We start from the raw sequence: 20,338 nt of genomic DNA on the forward strand, positions 1-20,338 counted from the left end.
CTTGCGAGCGTGAAGCCTCCTGTAGCTGGAGGAAGAAGGCTTCATCAGTAGGCTCTCCTTGATTGGGTGGCCTGTAGTAGATGCCAGCCACAAGGTTCCCTTTGTTGCCTCGGTCTCTAATTCTTACCCATAAGCTTTCGACCTGCTTGTGGCTGTTCTTCAGGGACAGCTTTTCACACACTATCCATTTCTTGATATAGAGGGCAACACTTCTGCCCCTCTCCCCCTTCTGAATAGCCTGTAGCCATCGATAGCCACACTCCAGTCATGGGATTCGTCGCACCAGATTTCAGTAATGGCAACCAGGTCATAGCTTTCTAGCAGCATGGTAGCTTCCAGCTCCTCCTGTTTGGTGCCCATGCCGCATGCATTCATGTAGAGACACTTCGTCTGGACTGTCGGCCTTGTCATCTTCCTAGTGGAACACCCCTTGTTTCCCTTAAGGCGTTCCACAGAAGTTTCATTGTTGGCTTCTACTACCTCAGGAGCCGCCAGCTCATCTCCGCAAGACTTTGACTGTGGTGCAGTGTCCCCAGCACGCCCCTGGGCAACAGGTTGAGGGCCCATACTAGCACCCTGTCCCTCTAACCATTGTGTGTCCTCCACACAGTATTACTGGAAGTGCCAGTAATACTGGCAGTACTTTGGAAAGTATGATTTCCTGAACTGCTTTGAACTTGGCATTTGAAATTGTGTGTTTGAAGTTTCCTATGTTGCCTGTAAAATACATTTCTTCGGAAGCATGTTTTTACTGGGAGAAATTGATACTGATACAGGAAAGTGGGTCTAGTACTGATTGATAGAGTTTAACGCTGCTTGTAATATTGAACAATTGATGCAATATTGCTTAAACTTTGTATTGCTGGATATGGCATTCTTTTAGGCATCATCGTAATGTGAAAATGCTGCGCAATAGACTATGCAGACATTCAATGAGGACATATTAGGGAATCATAGTAGAGGTTTTAATGAAAGAAAATGATACAGGTAGTTTTTGGTGTGTGGTCACTGAGACACGTGGTTAGAAAACTCATACAGAATTATGGAAGTGTCAATTGGAAGGGAGGTCTCTAGCCTAACCTCATGCTTAAAAATGGGACTGTAGCCAAAGCTCAGCTATGGCTTTCAGATCTAGTACATGTGGCATTGGACACAGCAGAGTGTCCCAGTAGGTGCCTAGTGCCTTCCATTCAGCATAATGTAGTAATACACAACACAACTCACTCTATTGTCTGAAAATATCTGCAGGGAGTGTTTTGTATATATTTCTTATGTAGATACAAGTATTGGCTGTTTATTTTCTCCTAATATAATTATGCTCAATTATTTATCAAGTGCTTTTAACAGCATTCTAAAAAAATTGTTAGACTTGTATTTCAGTTATGCTGTAGTGTGGGGAGAGAATATGCATGTTCATGCATATGTGTGCATGTGAGTGTAAACATACTTTTAAACTTTTATTTTCTAGAAACCAATTAGTAATGGCCTTCCTCCCACACCTAAAGTACACGTGAGTATTACTGAATCATACAAATGCATGTTGGAAGCAGGGTATGTTTTCTTACTAAAGCTGAGAAAGTACACTTTTTAAAATGTTTGTAGTATTAAAAAAAAAAATTATAAAAGTCAGTATCTCTTAGAAATGTTAAGCCACAGGTATGGTATTTCAGAAACCACCCTTGATTTTGTGCTTTTGAAGTAAATTTTGGAAGGTTTTTTGTTTGCTTGCTTCATTGAAAAGTAAATGAGAGTTCTGTGACTAATGTCACAGAAGTACTTTCAGTGTACTGAAGATACTTACTGATCTGAGGAGCTGACGCCTCTCAAGAATTACAAATAGCTCAAAGTTTATACTATGCAGCTCTAGGTTTCAAAACTGAAGATAGGATTCACAGATGCCTTAGGGCTGGAAATAACTGTTAACAGACATCTATGTGCACCTTCATAACATAAAGCAAACTAGAATTTCGTTGTAATATCTGCATGGACTTGTCACTGTGCTTTTAGTCAGCACTGTGGTCGGAAGAGCCAGTCTTTCCTTCTTCTTGACCATTTGTTTCTGCCCTCACCACTCTCCTCCTTGTGTGCTGGAGCATGCATTCGTGTAGTTGTACTGTGCACCAAATGGGGGATTCATCTGATTTTAAACTAACCTCTTTGCTACGTGGCTCCTAAGCCAGATAAGCTTCTCATCTTTAGATAAGAAAATAAAATTGCTACAAGGATGTGTAAGTGCAAATGATTTTTTTTGCTTCCTACCCATTTTAGAGAAGCAGGACAGGTTAAGGTAGATGTCATGCTTCTGTTCCTTAGAACTGTAAACTCTTGCATAAATGCACAGGATTGTTCCAGAGCTCTGAATTCTTGATAAGTTTAGCATTGTTTATTGAGGTCAATCCTGTTTTAATAAACTAAATATTAAACTAAATGCATGGCGTAGGAGTGCATAGTTTAAACTAGTGGATGACAGAAGTTTGGAAGCACTCCTAGCATTGAAAAGAACTGAATCATCATGGGGAGGGGGAAATAAGATAGATTCAGTGACTGGAATGAGAAAAAGGGTAGAAAATAGAATAGCTCAAAATGAAGTCATACATGTTGAACTTTTGCCACAAACTTCAGGGACAGGCCATCAGAGAATGAGTGTGAGTTGCTAATATAATGAAGCTGTAAAAAGAGACTGTAAAAAAACCTGACTAAATAGGAAAACTTTTGAAGCTGATCAAATGAGTCTTTGGGTATTGGACTGCTCTCTGCATGTTCATGCACCTTGGTAGTGCACTAATTCTCTGGTTCTGCTGGTCCTCAGGTTGAAAACTCTTTCCCCTCTCTTGCTCTTCCCTCATCACACCTTTTATGTGTAACAAACTTTCTAACCTCCCTGTTAAGTGTTGAAGACTGATTTGGCACTTACATGTTCTTCTCTGCCTGCTGTCTGCATCAGTTGCCAAATAACGAAAATTTGGTTAAGGAAGGGGTTTTTCTCCCAGGTCATTGGGATTACTGGACTTTTTACTTTCCTCTATTGTGGAGCATGTTTTGTATCCTAACATCAACTGGGAGTCTTATTTAACAAATACCCTGCTACTGCAAGTAAAACTTTGACAATATTTAATTCTCTTCTGTCCTTTTTCTGTGGTACATCATTGTTCTGATTCTTGTTTGTTTGGGTTTTTTTGATTTGTGGTTCTTAAGTATGTTGCCGAGTGGTAAGAAGTGTTTTGTGTTCTCACTGTCCTCTAAAACAGATGTTCTGGGGCTCTGTTTAAAATTGTATCTATGCATGGTTGCCTGTGACTCTAGAGATTTTGTTCAACTTTCTTGGATAACACAGTCTGGAAGTGTGTTTTTCCCTGCTATTTTAGGTGGCTTGCAGCACAGGGAGACCTGTTAGATCCTACCAGTGAGGGAATGCCCTGCCTGCTGAAATTCCCCGAGACTTAAATGCCTCTGTGACAGCAGTCAGATCAAGCAGCTTTGCTCCAACCTTTTATTTCATGTTTGTGGGGTTTTTTCCCCACTAGCAATTCAGGTCAATAATTTGTCTGATTCTCAGCTGTATCCTTGAGATTTGTTTGGTATTTAGAGATAATGCCCTCAGGCTCTGTTTACCCTTCTGAGGCATTTGCAGCAGCTTCTTGGCTTTGCAGGCTTCCTGGAGATCAGGGCTGAGAATGGCCAAAGGAAAAGGATTAGTCTCTTCTGATTTCCATCTCCTCCTTCTTTCTTATCCAACTTATCACTGCAGAGCTCAACTAGGTCTTAGCAGTGAGCACAGCTTCCCTCCACTGTGCAGCATCTCTCTTCAGTGCTTGGAAAGGGTCAAGGAGAATTGCGTAGCTGGTTACAGGAGCAGCAGAAACACCAATATTCTAGGAGATCAGTGCTTTGAGTGTCATCTAGTGTATTTTCTGTGAGTGCCTTTCAGTGCCCTGTGCACTTGGGAAGAGGCTTCCATAAAACTGCCAAAAAACCCCCTGTATTGTTTTTCTTGATATCATCCCTTCTTCAAACTCCTTGCTGCCAAGGGATTTGACAACATTGAAGCTGTCAGTACCTTAAGGTCACTCTGTGTCAGTATCTTCTCATGTTCCTGCCTCACATATATCTTTTATCTTACTTCTGTTCTTATGCCTGCAGAAGGATCCCCTTATTGTCTAGCAAGCAGCCAGCTCTCTGCCTTGGTACTCAGACTTCTGCAGTAGTAGTAGCAGTGCTGAAGTCTTTCCCCTTGTCTTTGTGCAATGGAGTCTTTCATGTATTGCTGATTACCTTAATGAATTTGATTCTTCCCTCACATAAGTATGTATGGACAAACTCATGGACTTCATTATAGTGATGCGAGAGGGAGAGATGTCTGAAGCACAAAGAAAGGTCTAACTTTTACTGCTTTTCATTTTAAAGGGTTAATTGTGAAGTGTTTTCTCTTTTATTTTCTTATTAGCCTAAACTATGTTCAGAAGTGACTGAAATGTGTGCAGACTTTCTTATTCAGCAACAGGTTAAAAAAAAAATTGTCCCAATTGTTAACACAAGAGCTATTTGGTTAATTCAGTTTATAGATCGATAATAATTCAGAAAGTATTAATCTAAAGTGAAAACATTGCCATTCTGTAGCTGTATTACAGACTATGTAGCTTTGCGTAAAGGTGATACCTGCCTATATTCAGGATGGCAACCCTTACTTATGACTGGTTCGTATATTTGACCATCATTTGATAAATGATAACGTTTCACTTTACTAATTGTTGTTTACTACTGCATCATTCCTTTTCATCTGCAGTACTATGATCAGCTCTGTTTCTTAACAAAATAGGATGGGTAATTATTATGTTGACGTTTGAGGGGAAAGGAGGAAGCCCTGGCTTTTGCTTTTCTGTCATCTTGAAGCAAATTTACCAAGTATTCTTATAAATGCCGACAAATGCTTGTGCTTCACTAGGGGGAAGATGGAGAGATTGATTATGTTATACTATGCAAGACACTTACTTAATAGGCAAACTGAGTTTATTAGGGTTATGCTGAACAAGGAGTGGGATCTTCTACCAGAGGTTTCCCTTTGGGAAGCAATGAATATTGAAAATAAGTTAATTCGAAACAACTAATAAAAAATCTACAACTAAGATTTTGATTGTTGCGTTACCTAGAGTTTTATTTTATGTGTGAAATATGGCAAGAATAAAGTTTCTCTGAGACTTTCTAAAGTCACAAAATTCAGGAACCTTTTTCAGGTTTGTTGCCTTTGTAGTAAGTATGTGCTTAGACTATTAATTTAAGAGCTAGTTCCGAAATGCTAATTCTGGTATGTTTGTTTGGAAAGGTCTTACGCACAAAGGAAAAAATCACTTAAAAAAACCCCAAAAACAAAAAAACCCCAAACAATAAAAAACCAAACCCTTTGTCAACTTGTTGTCTGGATGAGGTTATTTTCCACATGGCAAATGAAACTACTGTTAACCTTTTGTTACTACTTTAAGTAAAAATAATCCTACTGGAAATGTCAAATTTTAATTTTTCATATGTGTATTTTTAATTGTTTTTCCTTCTATAGATGGGTGCTTGCTTTTCAAAGGTTTTCAATGGCTGTCCATTAAAAATTCATTGTGCAACATCATGGATAAATCCAGATACAAGAGGTAGTATATTACATATATTTTACCCATTTTGTCCTCGGATTTCAAGAGTGCTTAGATGAGCAAGACTATTCCTTTTAAAATAGGCATATTTTGAAATAGGTTTATTTATATAAGCAGAAGTTCTTCTTTAATTATGCCACTGCTGTTTGAAGTTCAATGTTGTTTGTTTAATTATGTTAAGATATATATGGGGTGCAGTTTTCAGCTTTGATTAAAAAGAATAAATTACATACCAAAGGTAAAAAATTTTTGTTTGTTTTGATTTAAGACTCTTCTCAACATTTTAGTCCAAAAGATGCCAATCCTAATTTATTTTTAAAAAATCTGACTTCTGGAGGTCCTAGTTGAGATTGATTTCTTTATCATTTACTTGATATTCCCCCCCCAGTCTTTCTGGTCCTACAGGTTTCTGCAACTCTCTTTATTTTTTGCATATGTTTTAGTGTTTTATTAAATAGCCTGATGAAAGGGATAATTGGTAACATTGTACTCGCATTGCCTGCAACGTCACCTTTTGATTATAGGCTGTATAGAGATGCTACTGAGCCAGTAAGCAAGAAAATACTTAAGTTTTTTAGAAACTGAAATTATGGAAATCAATCTTTTGCAGCTGACATCATCTCAGTATGAGATGTCTGTCTTGTTTGAATGCCTAAGTGTAATCCAGGGTATTAATTATGTTCAAGATGTAAGGCACCCCCAAAATACTGAGAAAACGTTCCAGTCAATACTGCTGTTGAAGTACTCCAAAAGATGACTATGAGTATGTCAGAAAATATATGGAAATGTCTAAGCAGGAAAATCTGTATATGAGGATATTATTCATATGAATTCTTGCTTCTGGTTGTATCACTGCTGGTTATTATTCCAATTGTTAGTCACAAAAAAAGGACTGATCTTTCCTAATGTCTTAAAACAGCCCCATCCACAAATTTAAGCTGCTTTAGCAAGATTAATTTTCCATGCTTTCAAACGCCGTAACTATTACAGGTTGGTTTGTTTCAATGTGTGTAATTGTTTTAGGTCTTTTTTTTTTTTTTTTTTTTTTTTTTTTTTTTTTTTGGTAAAGAGCTGCATACTCTTATTAAAACACACCTTCCTTAAATCAGGATTTCTATGTTTTGTTGTTGTTTGTGTTTGCAGATCAGTACTTGATATTTGGTGCAGAAGAAGGTATTTACACACTGAACCTCAATGAACTTCATGAAACATCAATGGAGCAGGTATATTTCTGTTTTGATATTTTGGAAAAAAATATGTCTTTGTCACTTTTTTTTAGCAACTCAGATTAATGTTGTATAATCCTTGTAAAAATTGACTTTACCACAATTACACAGGCACTAGCTACACTGAGAATTTCCTTAAATGTTTACTATTGAGGATACCTTTCAGTCATGTTTAAGTTTTTCATAGGCTGAATGATGTTTAAGTAGAAGATCTGCATATATCAATCTGTTGAACTTCATCATAGTGCATTGTCCTGCAGTTAAATGATTTTTTTAAATAGTATGGAATTTCCCTGATATATTTTGGATGAAAGCTTCTATTTTCTTTACAGCTTTGTTACAAGATACAATATTTGCAACAAACATTGTGTTTCAGCTACAGGGAAGCAAGGAGATCCTTTATACACTAGATTCCATTCTTTTGGTCTTAAAAGCAGCTTTGCTGATGAGACTCAGCTTACTGAATCCCAATTAAAACTCTGTCTTTGCAGAATCTTACAAATAGTAATTTTTTTGAAGGGATAGTAGGAAGGGGGAAATGCCAACTGCAGGCTTTTCTCTATGGTGTCTTCTCCAGCTCTTTTGTTAATCTGCAAGAGACTTGTTTTCTTTCCTGCCTTCTCCCTAATTTAGGGAGCTGTGCATCTGCCATCAAGATGGAGGAATTTGCAAGGACAGCCTTCACACTGTAAGCTGGAGGCACTGGTGTTTGTTCATCTTCCAGGGTTCAGACGTTGTAGATATGTCTGTTGTGTTGAGAAGAAGGCCTAGCTAGCTTGCACTGAGCTCCATGTAACCCATAATCACACTGGTGCTTGAGTTAGTCAGTTTAAAGTTAGCTCAGGTACCTCTCTGCTGCTACACTGCAGTTGTAAAACCTACCCTGAGAAATACCACTAATACAATAATTCTTGCAGGCCAGGCAGACCAAGGAAAGTTTTGTTTCTTTCTTTTCTTTTGGTTTGGTTTTTTTTGGTTGTGGTTTTTTTTTTTTTTTTTTTAAATTGGCAAGGAGAATAGGTGTAATGAAACTCGTGCTTTCATATCCATCCTTGTTTTCTCTAAGCACCATGTTCTGCAGTGCATTGCCTAGTGAGCTTTTAGGGAAATGTTTTAATAACCACTTAGAGATGAGAAGAGATGCTTGTAAAAACAGCCAGTCATGTGTGGAACAGGAGGAATGAGGGATAGGTCAGTCAACCTGCAAATTTGAAGTACTGCTGTTCTTCTCTAATCCTCAGATCCAAACCTACGAAGTCACAATATGCTTATTGCAGCTACAGAAAATCAATCAGACTTGCACATTAAATTTTGATACAGCCAGGCTGGTAGATTATTACCATAGGTTTTTCTTACAGTGTATTTAGGTTATGAGAAGACTTCAGGAATAGAAGTGCACCCTCTGTGCTAACCATTTATTACATCATTATTTATGATAACGGACAATAGGGCTTATAATAGCATTTCAAGTTCTGTGTTTCACTTCATTGTTTACTCTCTAGGTCTGATACAATTCAGTGTAAAAGCAAAAGTAGTATCCTTGGTTATTTTTCACTACATTCCGCTTCACTAATGGACAAAGCAGAAATAACATACATTTCCAGGAGTACAGCACAGCTTCAAGATGAATCTCTTGCTCTTTGGCAGAAAAATCTTTCAATGAATTTACATATCTCTTCAAATCTTTCTCATAAACCAGCAGTGAGGGGCTTTTTGTTTGGTGGTGTTTTTCTGTTTGTTTTTTGTTTGGTTGGTTTTTTTGGTTTGGTTTTGGTTTTTTTCTTAAGAGCAGATGAAATGTCCTCCTGAGTGGTCTGTCTAGCCCAATAGTCTATTTCCTGAAGTGGCAGTAAGAAATGCCCATGAGCTTGGCCACTGTCTGCTGTCCGTTCTCCTCAGACTCCACTACAGTCATTGAATTGGGAGGATTCCTGCCTATTTGCTTTCTGTGTCCATTTACCTGTTGGACATGAGTATGTCTAATCCCTTGTTTATGCTGTTGATACCTTCCAACTCCATGACCTCTTGTGGCAACAAGCTCCAGAAGTTATGTGAGAGGGAAAAAAAGTACCATCTCTTTTTAATCTTTTTTTAAATTATTATTATTTTAAAGGATGTCTTGTTGGTTTCAGCCCCATCTTTCTAGTAATTGTGGAGTTTGACAAATAACAATTCTGCCTTGACCATTTGTTGCATTCCTTGATCACTTAAGTGAAATGTGTAATCATATGCAGATGGAGAGTCCCTTCAAATACCAGTTTTAATTGTTTCAAGAGGTTTGGACTATCAGAGGCTTTAGAATGGCTATGGTTTGTTGACCATGCTTTGTTTACTGAAGTTTATGTTGTTAAGTTTTTCTCCTCTGAAGGAGAAAGTTTGGTGGTTTTTAAAATTTTTTAAAAAGGATGGATTGATCTTTATAATGATGTCTTGTGGGCTAATTATAGTCTACTTTAAGTCATGAATATGAAATGTGCTAATTGTCTAAATGTTAATGTGTATGTTAAATATAGTGTGTGTGTCTAAGATTTAGTCTGAATTAACTCTGGAATCCAGGTAAACATTACTTGGCTTAAGCTAATTTCTGCTACAAAAAGCAAACCAGTATTAGTTTTGTCCTGTCATCTATGCAGGTATTAATTGATCAACTTAATGTGCTCACGTTTTGTGTATATCAAATTGAATGCTTTTCTTTCTTTGTTTTTCCTTCCCTTTATCAGCTATTTCCTCGAAGGTGTACATGGTTATATGTCATGAACAATTGCTTGTTATCAATATCTGGTAAGTTACTGTGCTATCTTTGAGTGGTAGTGCTGATAAACATTTGGTTTCATATTTAAAGTGTGGTTTTGTTTTCTAATTTCCAGGTAAAGCTTCTCAGCTTTATTCCCATAATCTACCAGGACTCTTTGATTATGCAAGGCAAATGCAAAAGTTACCCGTTGCTATTCCAGCACATAAACTCCCTGACCGAATACTTCCCAGGTAAATACACATCATCAGATATATCAGAATATCTTAATTCTGGGAGTCCAGGATATGCTTGTGAAACTGAGAATACCAAATAATGTGGAGCTCTGTTCACAGATTGCCACGAATAACTCATATGGGCATTAATCAGAGGGTAGACCCCTAAATTTGCACAAATCAAGATGTGAATATACTCTTATTAGAGAAGTAGGTTTTGGTACATCTTACCTTCTCATCATGAAGCCTCTTGTTTCTGGGTGTAGCTCTTTCCCGGTATAGTCTAGTATGGTAAATCCTGATTGTACTTCATGCTAAACAAAATCTGCAGTCAGTATTGTACCTGTGATATTTCAGGCAACTAGAAATGGTGATCTTACATTAGTTACTCTGGGCACTATCTTTCCATTCTATCAAAAAAAAAAAAAAAGTGGGGATGTGTAATCTCTTACTGCAGAGGGAATGGGCTCATGGGTTATTTTGAAAGCTGGGAAGAGTAGAACTCGAGTACACATTTGACATTCATCATTGGCTAGTAATTTTTCGCTGGCCAGTGTAGAAGATACTTTTGTCCCCAGGTGCCTACAGCACGTTGTGCGTGCAGTCCTTCCAGCTTTATTTACTAACAAGCTCATACAGAATCCCAGAGACTGGGTACAGTGCTGGCTGCCAAACAAGCCTTAGGAGCCCATTCAAATCCAAGAGGAGGAGGTAGTAACACTAATCTAGTTTGCAGAGAAACCTTTGATTCTTAAAGTGTATAGTGAATCACTGGTTCTTCTCATATAATAGGCTTTCTGTTAGGAAATTGTATTCTAGAAGACCTGATTCTCTGCTACCTTTGGTTCTATTAACAGCCTATTAACACTTAATTCTTGGATTCAGGAAAGGCTTCTTACTCGGTCATCTGCAAACATAATGGTGCAACACATGTCTGAAAATTGTGTTCTTCCTGGAGGCTAAATTCTAATTACCTAAGAGATAATTTGTGCTTTGAATTGCCTTCTGTGTGCCTGCACCACTGTTCTGCTCCTCTCTCTTCCCAGCTAACTTTGGCTGGGTGACTTTGGCTTGAGGACTGCATCAGCAGTGGACTAATAACCATAATTATCATAAGGATCATGTGAGGAAAACCTTCAGACTACATTCACCCTGAAATGACACCTCACCTAAGTTGCAGAGGGCTCAGAAAATTTCTTGTCCAGTCATGTCACTTCCCAAGAAAAATGCAGCAGAACCTGAATGTGCGAGTGCCAAGCCAGCCATTCAAAGGCAGGAGAGATTAATTTAGATAATCCATTTTGCTGTTTTATCCCTTGCTGTAAGGCATCAGGGTAGTACCTTTTAGCTAGGCAGAAGTAGTATATTTGAAGTATTTAGAAGAGCATAATTTTTTTTTCCTACCAGACCACAAAGTGTATTCTTCAGCAAGTTCCTGGATACCATGACGATGAGTGCTACATGGAAAATGTAGACATGTTAAAAGCAAAGTTTTCGCTAGAGAAAATGCAAAGCAAAATAGAATTCAAAGTAATTTATGAGGTTCATATATTCATTTGCAAAATGGTCTAAGCTCAATTTATGATACTCAGGAGGCAAACATTCAGTAACAGAAAATATGTCTGTGATAAGTCTCCTTTCCAGCTTCTTTCCTTTGAGTGTCCTTGAGCAGTTCCTTTCAAACCTTCCATGACTCTTCCAACCAAAATTTGTGGCCAGTACTCAGTTTTCATGCTGCTGCATTATTAGTCACTTCTGGACAGCTTCATTTGAAATGCTATGGCAAGTATTTTCCTAATTCATAGCTTTGACTGCAGCATCTATCTATCACTCCACTTATTCCCATCTTTTTCTACAGCATCAAATTAGTTATTTTTACTGTCAAGGCTACTACAATCTCCGTACTCTCTGTTATCTTCCAGCCTGTATAGAAACACCAATTCCTGCTACTGGCAAATAACATCTTCCCTGGCTTATCTGATAAATTGTCAAGTAATTGTTTTCATGATCTCTCAGGGAGCATCCCCTGCATGTGAGAAAAGTTCTCACAAAGCTGCCTTCCAGTCCTCCTTCAGACCTCCTCTTGAAACGCATGCTGTGCTGCCTATGAAAAGTTTTGTAAAATTTAAGCTGTTAGTTTGCAAGGACTGTTGCCCAGCAAGCTATCCAGTATGGCATCATTTTCTACACCCCTTGGGTCCATGTGTCTTGTCTTCAAACTATAATGTCCTTGGGACAAGAGTGGACTTTGCTGTCTGTGTGGTATCCAGCACAAGATGCAATAAGTTACAGCATTACAAAGAATGATTAGGGGAGTACCAATAGGCTATCCAGGCATATGTATAAATACATATAATTAAATAGCAAGAGATAGTGGTAAATGACACTTGAAGGTACTGAGGTAACTATTCCTCTCCATTCCTGACTGTTAACTGCATTCATGATGCTGCATAACTGAGCAGCATCTCAGTGCTAACAGAGGGATCACCATGTGTGTTCTAGATGTATCATTTTGAGAAAAATATACAAATAAATATATTTTTAGTTTTTCTGGGGGGCAAATATAATTTTCCCACCAACAACTCTCTAAAAAGCAAATTCATTCAATTGTTTTAGTTGATCAATAATTCTGTATTTATATCTTGTAGGAAGTTTGCAGTGTCTACAAAAATTCCTGACACTAAATGGTGTCAGAAGTGTTGTGTTGGTAAGTAAAGATCTGCAGAATAAATGCCAAGAAGCAGTACAAATGGTGGCAGTATTAAGATTACTGAGTCAGGTTTAGGAGGTAAAGGGAGAAGAGACTTTTGTCGTTATTATGAAATTATGCATTTGCAGACAGTGAGCTCATTCAGGTTAGTCCTTGTGTTTAAGCAGTGAAAACTTTCCCATTTTGCTCTTTATGTTTAAAGACAATTCTCAAGAAATGCAGAGAAGCAGAATGCATGTCAAATTTAAACCAGCCCTCAGGAAGAACGTCATCTCCATGGAGTGACTTAAAGAAGTTACCATCAGATTGAAGTAGCCTGACTTCCTACCACAAGTTCCAGTTATCAGTATTGGATAATAAAAAGCAAGGAATATTTTCATTTCTTTGAGGACAGTGTTGTCTCTGAAGCCTTTATAGTGTGTTCAAAGTGAACTACTGAAGTGTCAAAGCTGCACTGTGTTAAGACATGTTTTAAAAAGGGGATGGGGGCAGATAGATTAAAAACAAAACAAAAAACAGGAAAAGTAACTATGGATGATTTCTCGGGGTTGAGCTCTTGTTCCTGGAAGTGTTTCACCTGGTGTTCCATAATCAAATGTTTGGTGTGAGGAGTTGTATTATACAGGAGATTTTCAGAGACTCAGTGGTAAGTGAGCTTCTTGTCATTTATCCTAACAAAAATCTCCACAACACTGCTAAAACATCTGATGTTTGATATCACTTCTTTGTCCAGCTCACCTGTTAAAACTTGACTTTTTCTGGGATACAAATCCTCTAGGGTGTGGTAGGGTGTTAATGATATGTACTGTGTATGTCCAGGCCTTGCCCTAACTGAGGCATCTAGTCAAGCTGTGAACATTAATGGCTGCTGAAGGGAACACCCAAAGGGGTGGAGTGACATGGATCAGAGTAGGTACGAACGCTGGCTTTCTAACATGAAAATTAATTTGGAATTCCATATGTTTTCAGGTCTCTATTTATGAAATGAGAAACCTGGTGGTGTGCTCCTCTGTAATCTTACAGTTTCTGTACTAACAGGCACAGAATTTAACAAGACTGCCATGGGACTTGGCATTATGGGGGAGGGAGTTTGCTGTCCTGGCATTCAGAGATAGCTTAGCCTAATAAGCCTGGAGTCCTTCTTGCATGATAGGCATAAGTGATGATTTGTGATGGCAACAAGGGCAGCTGCAAAAAGCAGGTCTAAGGGGAGAAATGATAGATTCCCCTCTCCTGCCCTACTTATTACGTGCAGCCTGAGCCTCCATTCCTGCTGGCGGCATAAGTATCCCTTTGGCCTGGGGGAAGCAGCAGTGCCACAGGAGGCAGAAAAAGACGAGAACTTCTGGTCTTGTTTCTCCACCTTACAGGTATTGGTAATTGCACGTTTTGTGGTTTCTGCTGCTGAGTTCAGCCTTACTAAGGGTCACACCAAGCGTTATTTGCTACAGTTTGCAGTCGGTCTGACTGATGTTGAGTGAGAACTTGGATTAATGAAATTAAGCTTTGTTTAAGGTGCCAAGGGATTGCTAGTGGATTTCCTTGGCAGTAAGGTAGTGTGAGTGTATTTCACTTATGTAGATAGTACTGGATTGTAGAAGCTTGTTATCTGAACTGTGTTGTTAATGCCTGATGGCCTATGGTCGCTTTACTGCACTTTAAAATCTGGTCTTTAGATGTAATTGTACAAAGTGTGAAGTAACACTTGTTTGTCTTAATGGATATGCTGGCAGTGCTTAAGGAGTGAAATTTTGTCAATATTGTAGAATTAAAGTTGTGAAACTTCAGATTTCACAGTGCCCAATTTTGCAACTTTATTCTCTTCCAATTTTTGATTGAGTTCTGACAAACAATAGAAGAAGAGCAGTTGAGTGGAAATAGATGATGTTACTTTAAAAAAAAAATTAATTTCTTGCTGTTCTAGAAGTGTTCATCAGAAATATATAACTCCTGGATTTCAGATTCGCTGTGACAGTGCTTGGAAGGCAGCTGAGCAGTTCTCAACTGACAGTGATTGTTCAGTGCTTGCTGGATAACTGTCTATGTGTCATTAAAAAAGCCATTCTTTAACAGCTTCTCATGATGATTTGGAGATAGCTTAGGCAAACGAACACAGTGGAGCAAGATACTTCAAATGTGTATGCAGTCAACTATTTTTTTTAAGACTATCTAAAATAGTAAATCCCACCAACCAGTCTAAAAAAAAAAAAAACAACAATAAACTTTATTTTGAGTTGGAGAGGTGAAACATACCACAGCACTCTTGTGAGAGTCATGTTTATTATGGCTTATTTGGCACCAGCTACTAGCTGTTCATGCCTGGTGGAAAGGTAGCCCCTGCTCCAGCATGCTCACTGTCACCATTTTAATAGTGTGGATGCTGACTTTTCAGCAGCTTCCTTATATAAAAGATTAAAGTGGTGGTGGTGGGTATTTTCCAAAAGTATATGGACTGTTATTTAGTTGGAAATTGTTTATAATTTGTGTTTGCTTAGTACAATAATGTACTCTACCTCTCCTTTTTTGGCAGTGAGGAATCCCTACACGGGCCACAAGTACCTTTGTGGAGCACTACAGTCTAGCATTGTTTTGTTAGAATGGGTTGAACCAATGCAAAAATTTATGTTAATCAAGGTAATATTATGATAAGGTGAAATACTCTCGTATTCAGTTCTATTTATCTTGTAATGACTTGTTAAGAAATAAGTATTAGCCATTTCTTGAGTTATTAGACTTTTCTCTCAGTTTCTGTTAAATTACATTGAAAATAGCTATTTAAATGTGTAATATGTATTAACAGACTCAAAATACTTATAGGAATGTTCTTGTTTTTGTGGTGCACTTCAGTTAAAGAACAAAGCCCTTCTCTCCATGAACATTGCCTTTTAGTTGCACAGTAAAAAGATCTCTGGCTGACAGACTGAGGCATGGTGGAGCGGAGTGATAACATGGGTTAAGAGCAGACTTGCTCCCATACCAGAGAGAAGGTGGCCACTTATTCTATGCTTTGTGACACTGGAGGTGCACAGAAATGCTTGTTATCTCCCCATCTGATGCCACTTGAAGAGATGGAGCCATGGTGGAGTCATGTTTGTAGAGAGGCAGCTGCTCTAACTTGATCAGCCTGGGAAACAAGGCTTAGAGACTCCATAGCCAGGGAAAGTAATGATGGGTATAGCACTCTTGTAATCTGTGGGCAGCTGCACAGGACACACATGATGAAAGGCATCCTATCTTATTTTAACTGAACAGACATGAAGACTCTCTAAACTTCTTAAATCAGGCTTTATGTATCTATCAATTACTGTTATCTGAAGAAGTAAACTTAATGTTACAAAATATATGGCATAAAATTTACCCTACAGTTTAAATAGCTAATAGCAACTCAGACTAAACTTGTTTCCCTTCTAATACCTATTTTTTGTTTTTTAATCTAGCACATAGATTTTCCTGTACCTTGTCCACTGAGATTGTTTGAAATGCTGGTAGTCCCTGAGCAGGAATTCCCTTTAGTTTGTGTCGGTGTCAGTAGAGGAAGAGACTTCAACCAGGTGGTGAAGTTTGAGACTGTCAACCCAAATTCTACCTCTTCGTGGTTTACAGAAACAGGTTTGTGTGCTGTTGTAATTGCATTCAGAAATGTTCCTTGCTCTTCTATTATAGCTGAAGCACTAGAAAGGTAGTTTCCTCTGAGGAAACTAATAGTTAAATCGTTAAGGCTAAGTGATCATTGTAGTTCTCAGTTTAAAGGGGTATCTGGTTGTACCTGCTTGCACATGCACTTTTTTCTGGATGTTTCTGCTTGTTGAACTGATTGGATTTCTTGAGATTTTGCGTATAGCAGAGGATGGAGTTGTGGTTTCTTGCATTTCCATAAATCAGGCTGTACTTGACTATTACCGACTGTGCTGTTCTGTGCTCTACCCTGGCACCATGATTTCTGTTTATTTAATAGATTTTAATAGAATTGCACTCTGAGGAGTTTCTTTCAACATCACTGTAGGTGTGGTTTGGCTCTCCTGCAATAAGCCAGTGTGGTTCGAAATGGTGTTTATCAGCTTCCTGCTGAGAGAGAGCATATTTCTATTCTTCCAATGTTTATGGAAAGTGAAAGGGATTAGGACCTCTGGTAGCAGGAAACTAAGTACCTGTCTGTCACTGGGCTGGGTGCTATGAGTGAGGAGGCCACCATGTAAGCAACAGTAGAAATTCTCTATAGAAGGAAATGTGCTAAGAATTACTTTTCCAGAGTTGCAAGATTCCTCCCTAAACCTAGATACAGTAGTGAGCTGACCCCAGTCATAGCTTGCAGGTTTAGAAGCAGTGAATAGCTTTGTTATTACCAGGCATAGAGCCCTTGTTGATCCACGATGAATTTATACATAGCCCTGTGCTGGCATATACATGTGTATGAGTCCGGCTGATTGTGTACCATGATATCACTAAGAAGTACAGTTTCCACTAGGAAGATGCTTGCTGACTTTCTTGCTGCTGAAAAGCATGTCAGATTTTGACGCAGTTTAAAGCATAATTACAAAAACCAAAGTGATCAGTGGATGGCCAATTAATGCACTTAACTATTTCAGAGTTAGTGCATTTTATCTTCAAACTCATAAATCTATTTCTGTAGCTGTATGACTTCAGTAGAGTCCATAAAAGTAGCACACTGAAGAGAAATTCTTTGACCCATAATGTTCTGTTGTCATTCTTCTCTCAGTAATTGTCTTCATCAGTGTGTAAATACAAGAATAGTAATCCCTTCCCAGTTCCTTTTTTATTAAATGTGGAAAATTTAACACGGCATTGTGCCTTGCAAAAATACTTCTTTAGCTTCCTTGAATCATTTGTGTTCTCCTTTTGTGTCTATGTTGTTGTTTTCTCCTATTTGTTTGACTCTAATTTAAACCCTCATGTTGTATTGGTGTTTATTCCTATCCCCTGCTGGCAGGAGAGCGATAATGCAGTAAAAGAGATTTTTCAGCATTTTTTAAATGAGGAAAGTGTGTACCATATGGTCACAAATAGCTTCATCGAATAGTAGTTTTCATTGTTTCACATTTGACTTTTTTTTAAATGTCTGATAAACATATTTTTTAAAAATTAGCTGGCAGAGACTTACTGCAGGGGGTTTCTCCCCTTGCCATCCTTCTCCTGTTAGCTTCAGCCAGTGCAATGCATGTTTCCACATCGCATAATGTGGTTGCACAGATGTGTATCCTCCAGTCCTTCTGTTGCATGCTCTCATCATGGCTATATCCACCTTTGGTTAAGATTGTGCATTAGAAATTGGTTAAGATCATAAATGTATACCTTCCAAGACAAACAGCAAAAAAGAGATGGAGGGACCATCTCAAGGAGCATGTTTCTGCCGTCATCCTTGAGGAGTGTTTTGCTTCTCAACGGGACCATGGATTTTATTATTTAACTGAAAGCTGCTTTTGTATTTTAGGTAATATGCTCTAATTTCTCATCTCTAACAGATTTAACGAGTTTCACTTTTCTGTATGAAAGAATGCCTACAGAATTCCTGGCAGTAATGCTGAATTAGTAAGAGCTGCTTTTTGTGTAATTTTAATGTTAACAAACAAATGGACCAAAACTACACTTCTCTTTTGAGTTGACGTGTCCACTAATCACTTGTGGGTCAGATTCCCCCTGTTTGCTGTGATGGAGACTGCTGCAGCTGTAACCCAGAAGAGAGGAAGGTAACCCTTCTTTTGAGAGTTTGGAGAAGGAAGTAATCCCCTAGTTTTGGAAGATCTGGGGATGGAAAGTCTGAAAATAGCAGCAAGAATTAAGTACTAATATTAAAGTCCCTAACAAGGTTTAGAAATAAAGGCAGAAGAAAAATGGAAGGAAACAGCATTCAGGTTTAGTGTGGACAGTCTCATGTATCTGCCTTTCTTTGCAACAACAATATTAAATGACACCAACAGAGAATAAAGGGAGGACAATGTACATGTGAGTTTGCTTTTGTGACATGGCTCAGAAAAGGCTGCATTAAGTCCATACTTTAATATTACAGCTTCAGTTTTCCTGTCACAGTCAACATGTTGGATAAGTGGACATGCCTCTCTAAGAGAAGAGAAATGTCACTGGTAAGATGATTATATTAAGTAGATAAAAACACACTAACCCATTAAATTGTCTCAATCTCTAGAACTTCCATTTCAAATTTCATGGTAATTTATGTTATGAACTAACACTGTCATTTTTTTATAGACACTACAGAGACAAGTGTTGTACATGTAACACAGCTGGAGAGAGATACCATTTTGGTGTGTTTGGATTGTAAGTTTTAGTATCAAATAAATATATATGTATGCATGTATGTGCATACTGCCTGTCTTCAAATTAGGTTATATATTGAAGATTAATTCTTGGTTGACATATCCTATTTATTGCCTAGGCTGCATAAAAATAGTGAATCTGCAAGGCAGGTTAAAATCCAGCCGCAAACTGTCATCAGAGCTCACGTTTGACTTTCAGATTGAATCAATAGGTAAGTTGGATTTCATTATTAATATTGAATATCTGGATAGACTAGAAAGCTGGGCAATCACCAACCGTATGAAATTTAACAAGAGCAAGTGCCAGATTCTGCACCTGGGATGAGGTAATCCTGGTTATACATATAAATTGGAGGACAAGAGGCTGGAGAAGCAGCCCCATGGAAAGGGACCTGGGGGTTTGGGTTGATGATAAGCCAAATATGACTAAACAGTGTGCCCTGGCAGCCAAAAGGGCCAACCATGCCCTGGGGTGCATCAAGCACAGCATAGCTAGCCAGTCAAGGGAGGTGATTGTCCCATTCTTCACTGCAGTGGTGCAGCCCCACCTCAAGTACTGTGTGCAGTTTTGGGTGTCTCAATATAAGAAGGACATCAAAGTATTTGAGTGTGTCCAGAGGAAGGCGACCAAGATGGTGAAAGGCCTCGAGGGCAAGACTTACAAGGAGCAGCTGAGGTCACTTGGTTTGTTCAGCTTGGAGAAGAGAAGGCTGAGGGGTGACCTCATCACAGCCTACAACTTCCTCAAGGGGGGCAGCAGATGGGGAGGTGCTGATCTCCTCTGTCTGGTGACCAGTGATAGGACACGTGGAAATGGTATGAAGCTGCGTCAGGGGAAGTTCAGATTGGACATTAGGAAAAGGTTCTTCACTCAGAGGGTACTCAGTCACTGGAACAGGGTCTCCACAGAAGTGGTCATGGCACCAAGCCTGTCAGAGTTCAAGGAGCATCTGGACAACGCTCTTAGTCATATGGTTTAGTTTTAGGTAGTCCTGTGAGGAGCAGGGAGTTGGACTCGGTGATCCTTATGGGTCCCTTCCAACTTGAGATATTCTATGATTAACTTGTTTACTGTTACAGTACAGAATTAGAGATGCTAACTGTCAAGTCTTTGGCATTTGAAACACTCACGCATTTCAGTTTTGTGTGAGAAGGCTCAGTGAAAGGTTCAGCACGCTATGTAACGTGTTTCCCTAGGAGCAATTGGAATGGAGTAATAACCCTGGAGTCTTCCCTGATTAGGCTAAATGTCTTGGGAATATGATGGAGACCTTCAGCCTCTAAAGCAATACCTTAACACAGCCTATGTAAACTCTGTGAATTGCTCATGGCTAACTCATTCTGCATGTGCGTTCACTCAGTGCATTTTTATAAAGCAGCTCAAAGACTAAATTATATGGTATGTCACACTTTACGTAAATTTTGCTTTCTTGTGAAGAATCTGAATGAATTAGATTTGTGAAACAGAAAGACAGAATACATTTATTTTGACAATTCTCCAGTGGTTAC

At 38.5% G+C, this 20,338-nt stretch overlaps 1 protein-coding gene across 10 annotated transcripts in view; it reads left to right on the forward strand.

Moving 5' to 3' along the window:
* Positions 1-20,338, forward strand: part of MAP4K3 (mitogen-activated protein kinase kinase kinase kinase 3) — a 90,022-nt gene that overhangs the window by 62,084 nt on the left and 7,600 nt on the right. For 8 of the 10 annotated variants that reach the window (XM_075496709.1, XM_075496711.1, XM_075496712.1 and 5 more), the window contains 10 exons: positions 1,469-1,510; positions 5,552-5,636; positions 6,780-6,859; positions 9,583-9,643; positions 9,730-9,847; positions 12,478-12,536; positions 15,070-15,173; positions 15,977-16,148; positions 18,762-18,830; positions 18,949-19,041. In XM_075496709.1, the coding sequence (XP_075352824.1) occupies positions 1,469-1,510; positions 5,552-5,636; positions 6,780-6,859; positions 9,583-9,643; positions 9,730-9,847; positions 12,478-12,536; positions 15,070-15,173; positions 15,977-16,148; positions 18,762-18,830; positions 18,949-19,041 (883 nt within the window). Of the gene's footprint in view, positions 1-1,468; positions 1,511-5,551; positions 5,637-6,779; positions 6,860-9,582; positions 9,644-9,729; positions 9,848-12,477; positions 12,537-15,069; positions 15,174-15,976; positions 16,149-18,564; positions 18,638-18,761; positions 18,831-18,948; positions 19,042-20,338 lie in introns of those variants that run through there. The other 2 variants (XR_012774895.1, XM_075496710.1) reach the window with 2 other exon arrangements.

This window comes from Mycteria americana, chromosome 3 (genome assembly GCF_035582795.1).
Source record: "Mycteria americana isolate JAX WOST 10 ecotype Jacksonville Zoo and Gardens chromosome 3, USCA_MyAme_1.0, whole genome shotgun sequence".
Taxonomy (NCBI): domain Eukaryota; kingdom Metazoa; phylum Chordata; class Aves; order Ciconiiformes; family Ciconiidae; genus Mycteria; species Mycteria americana.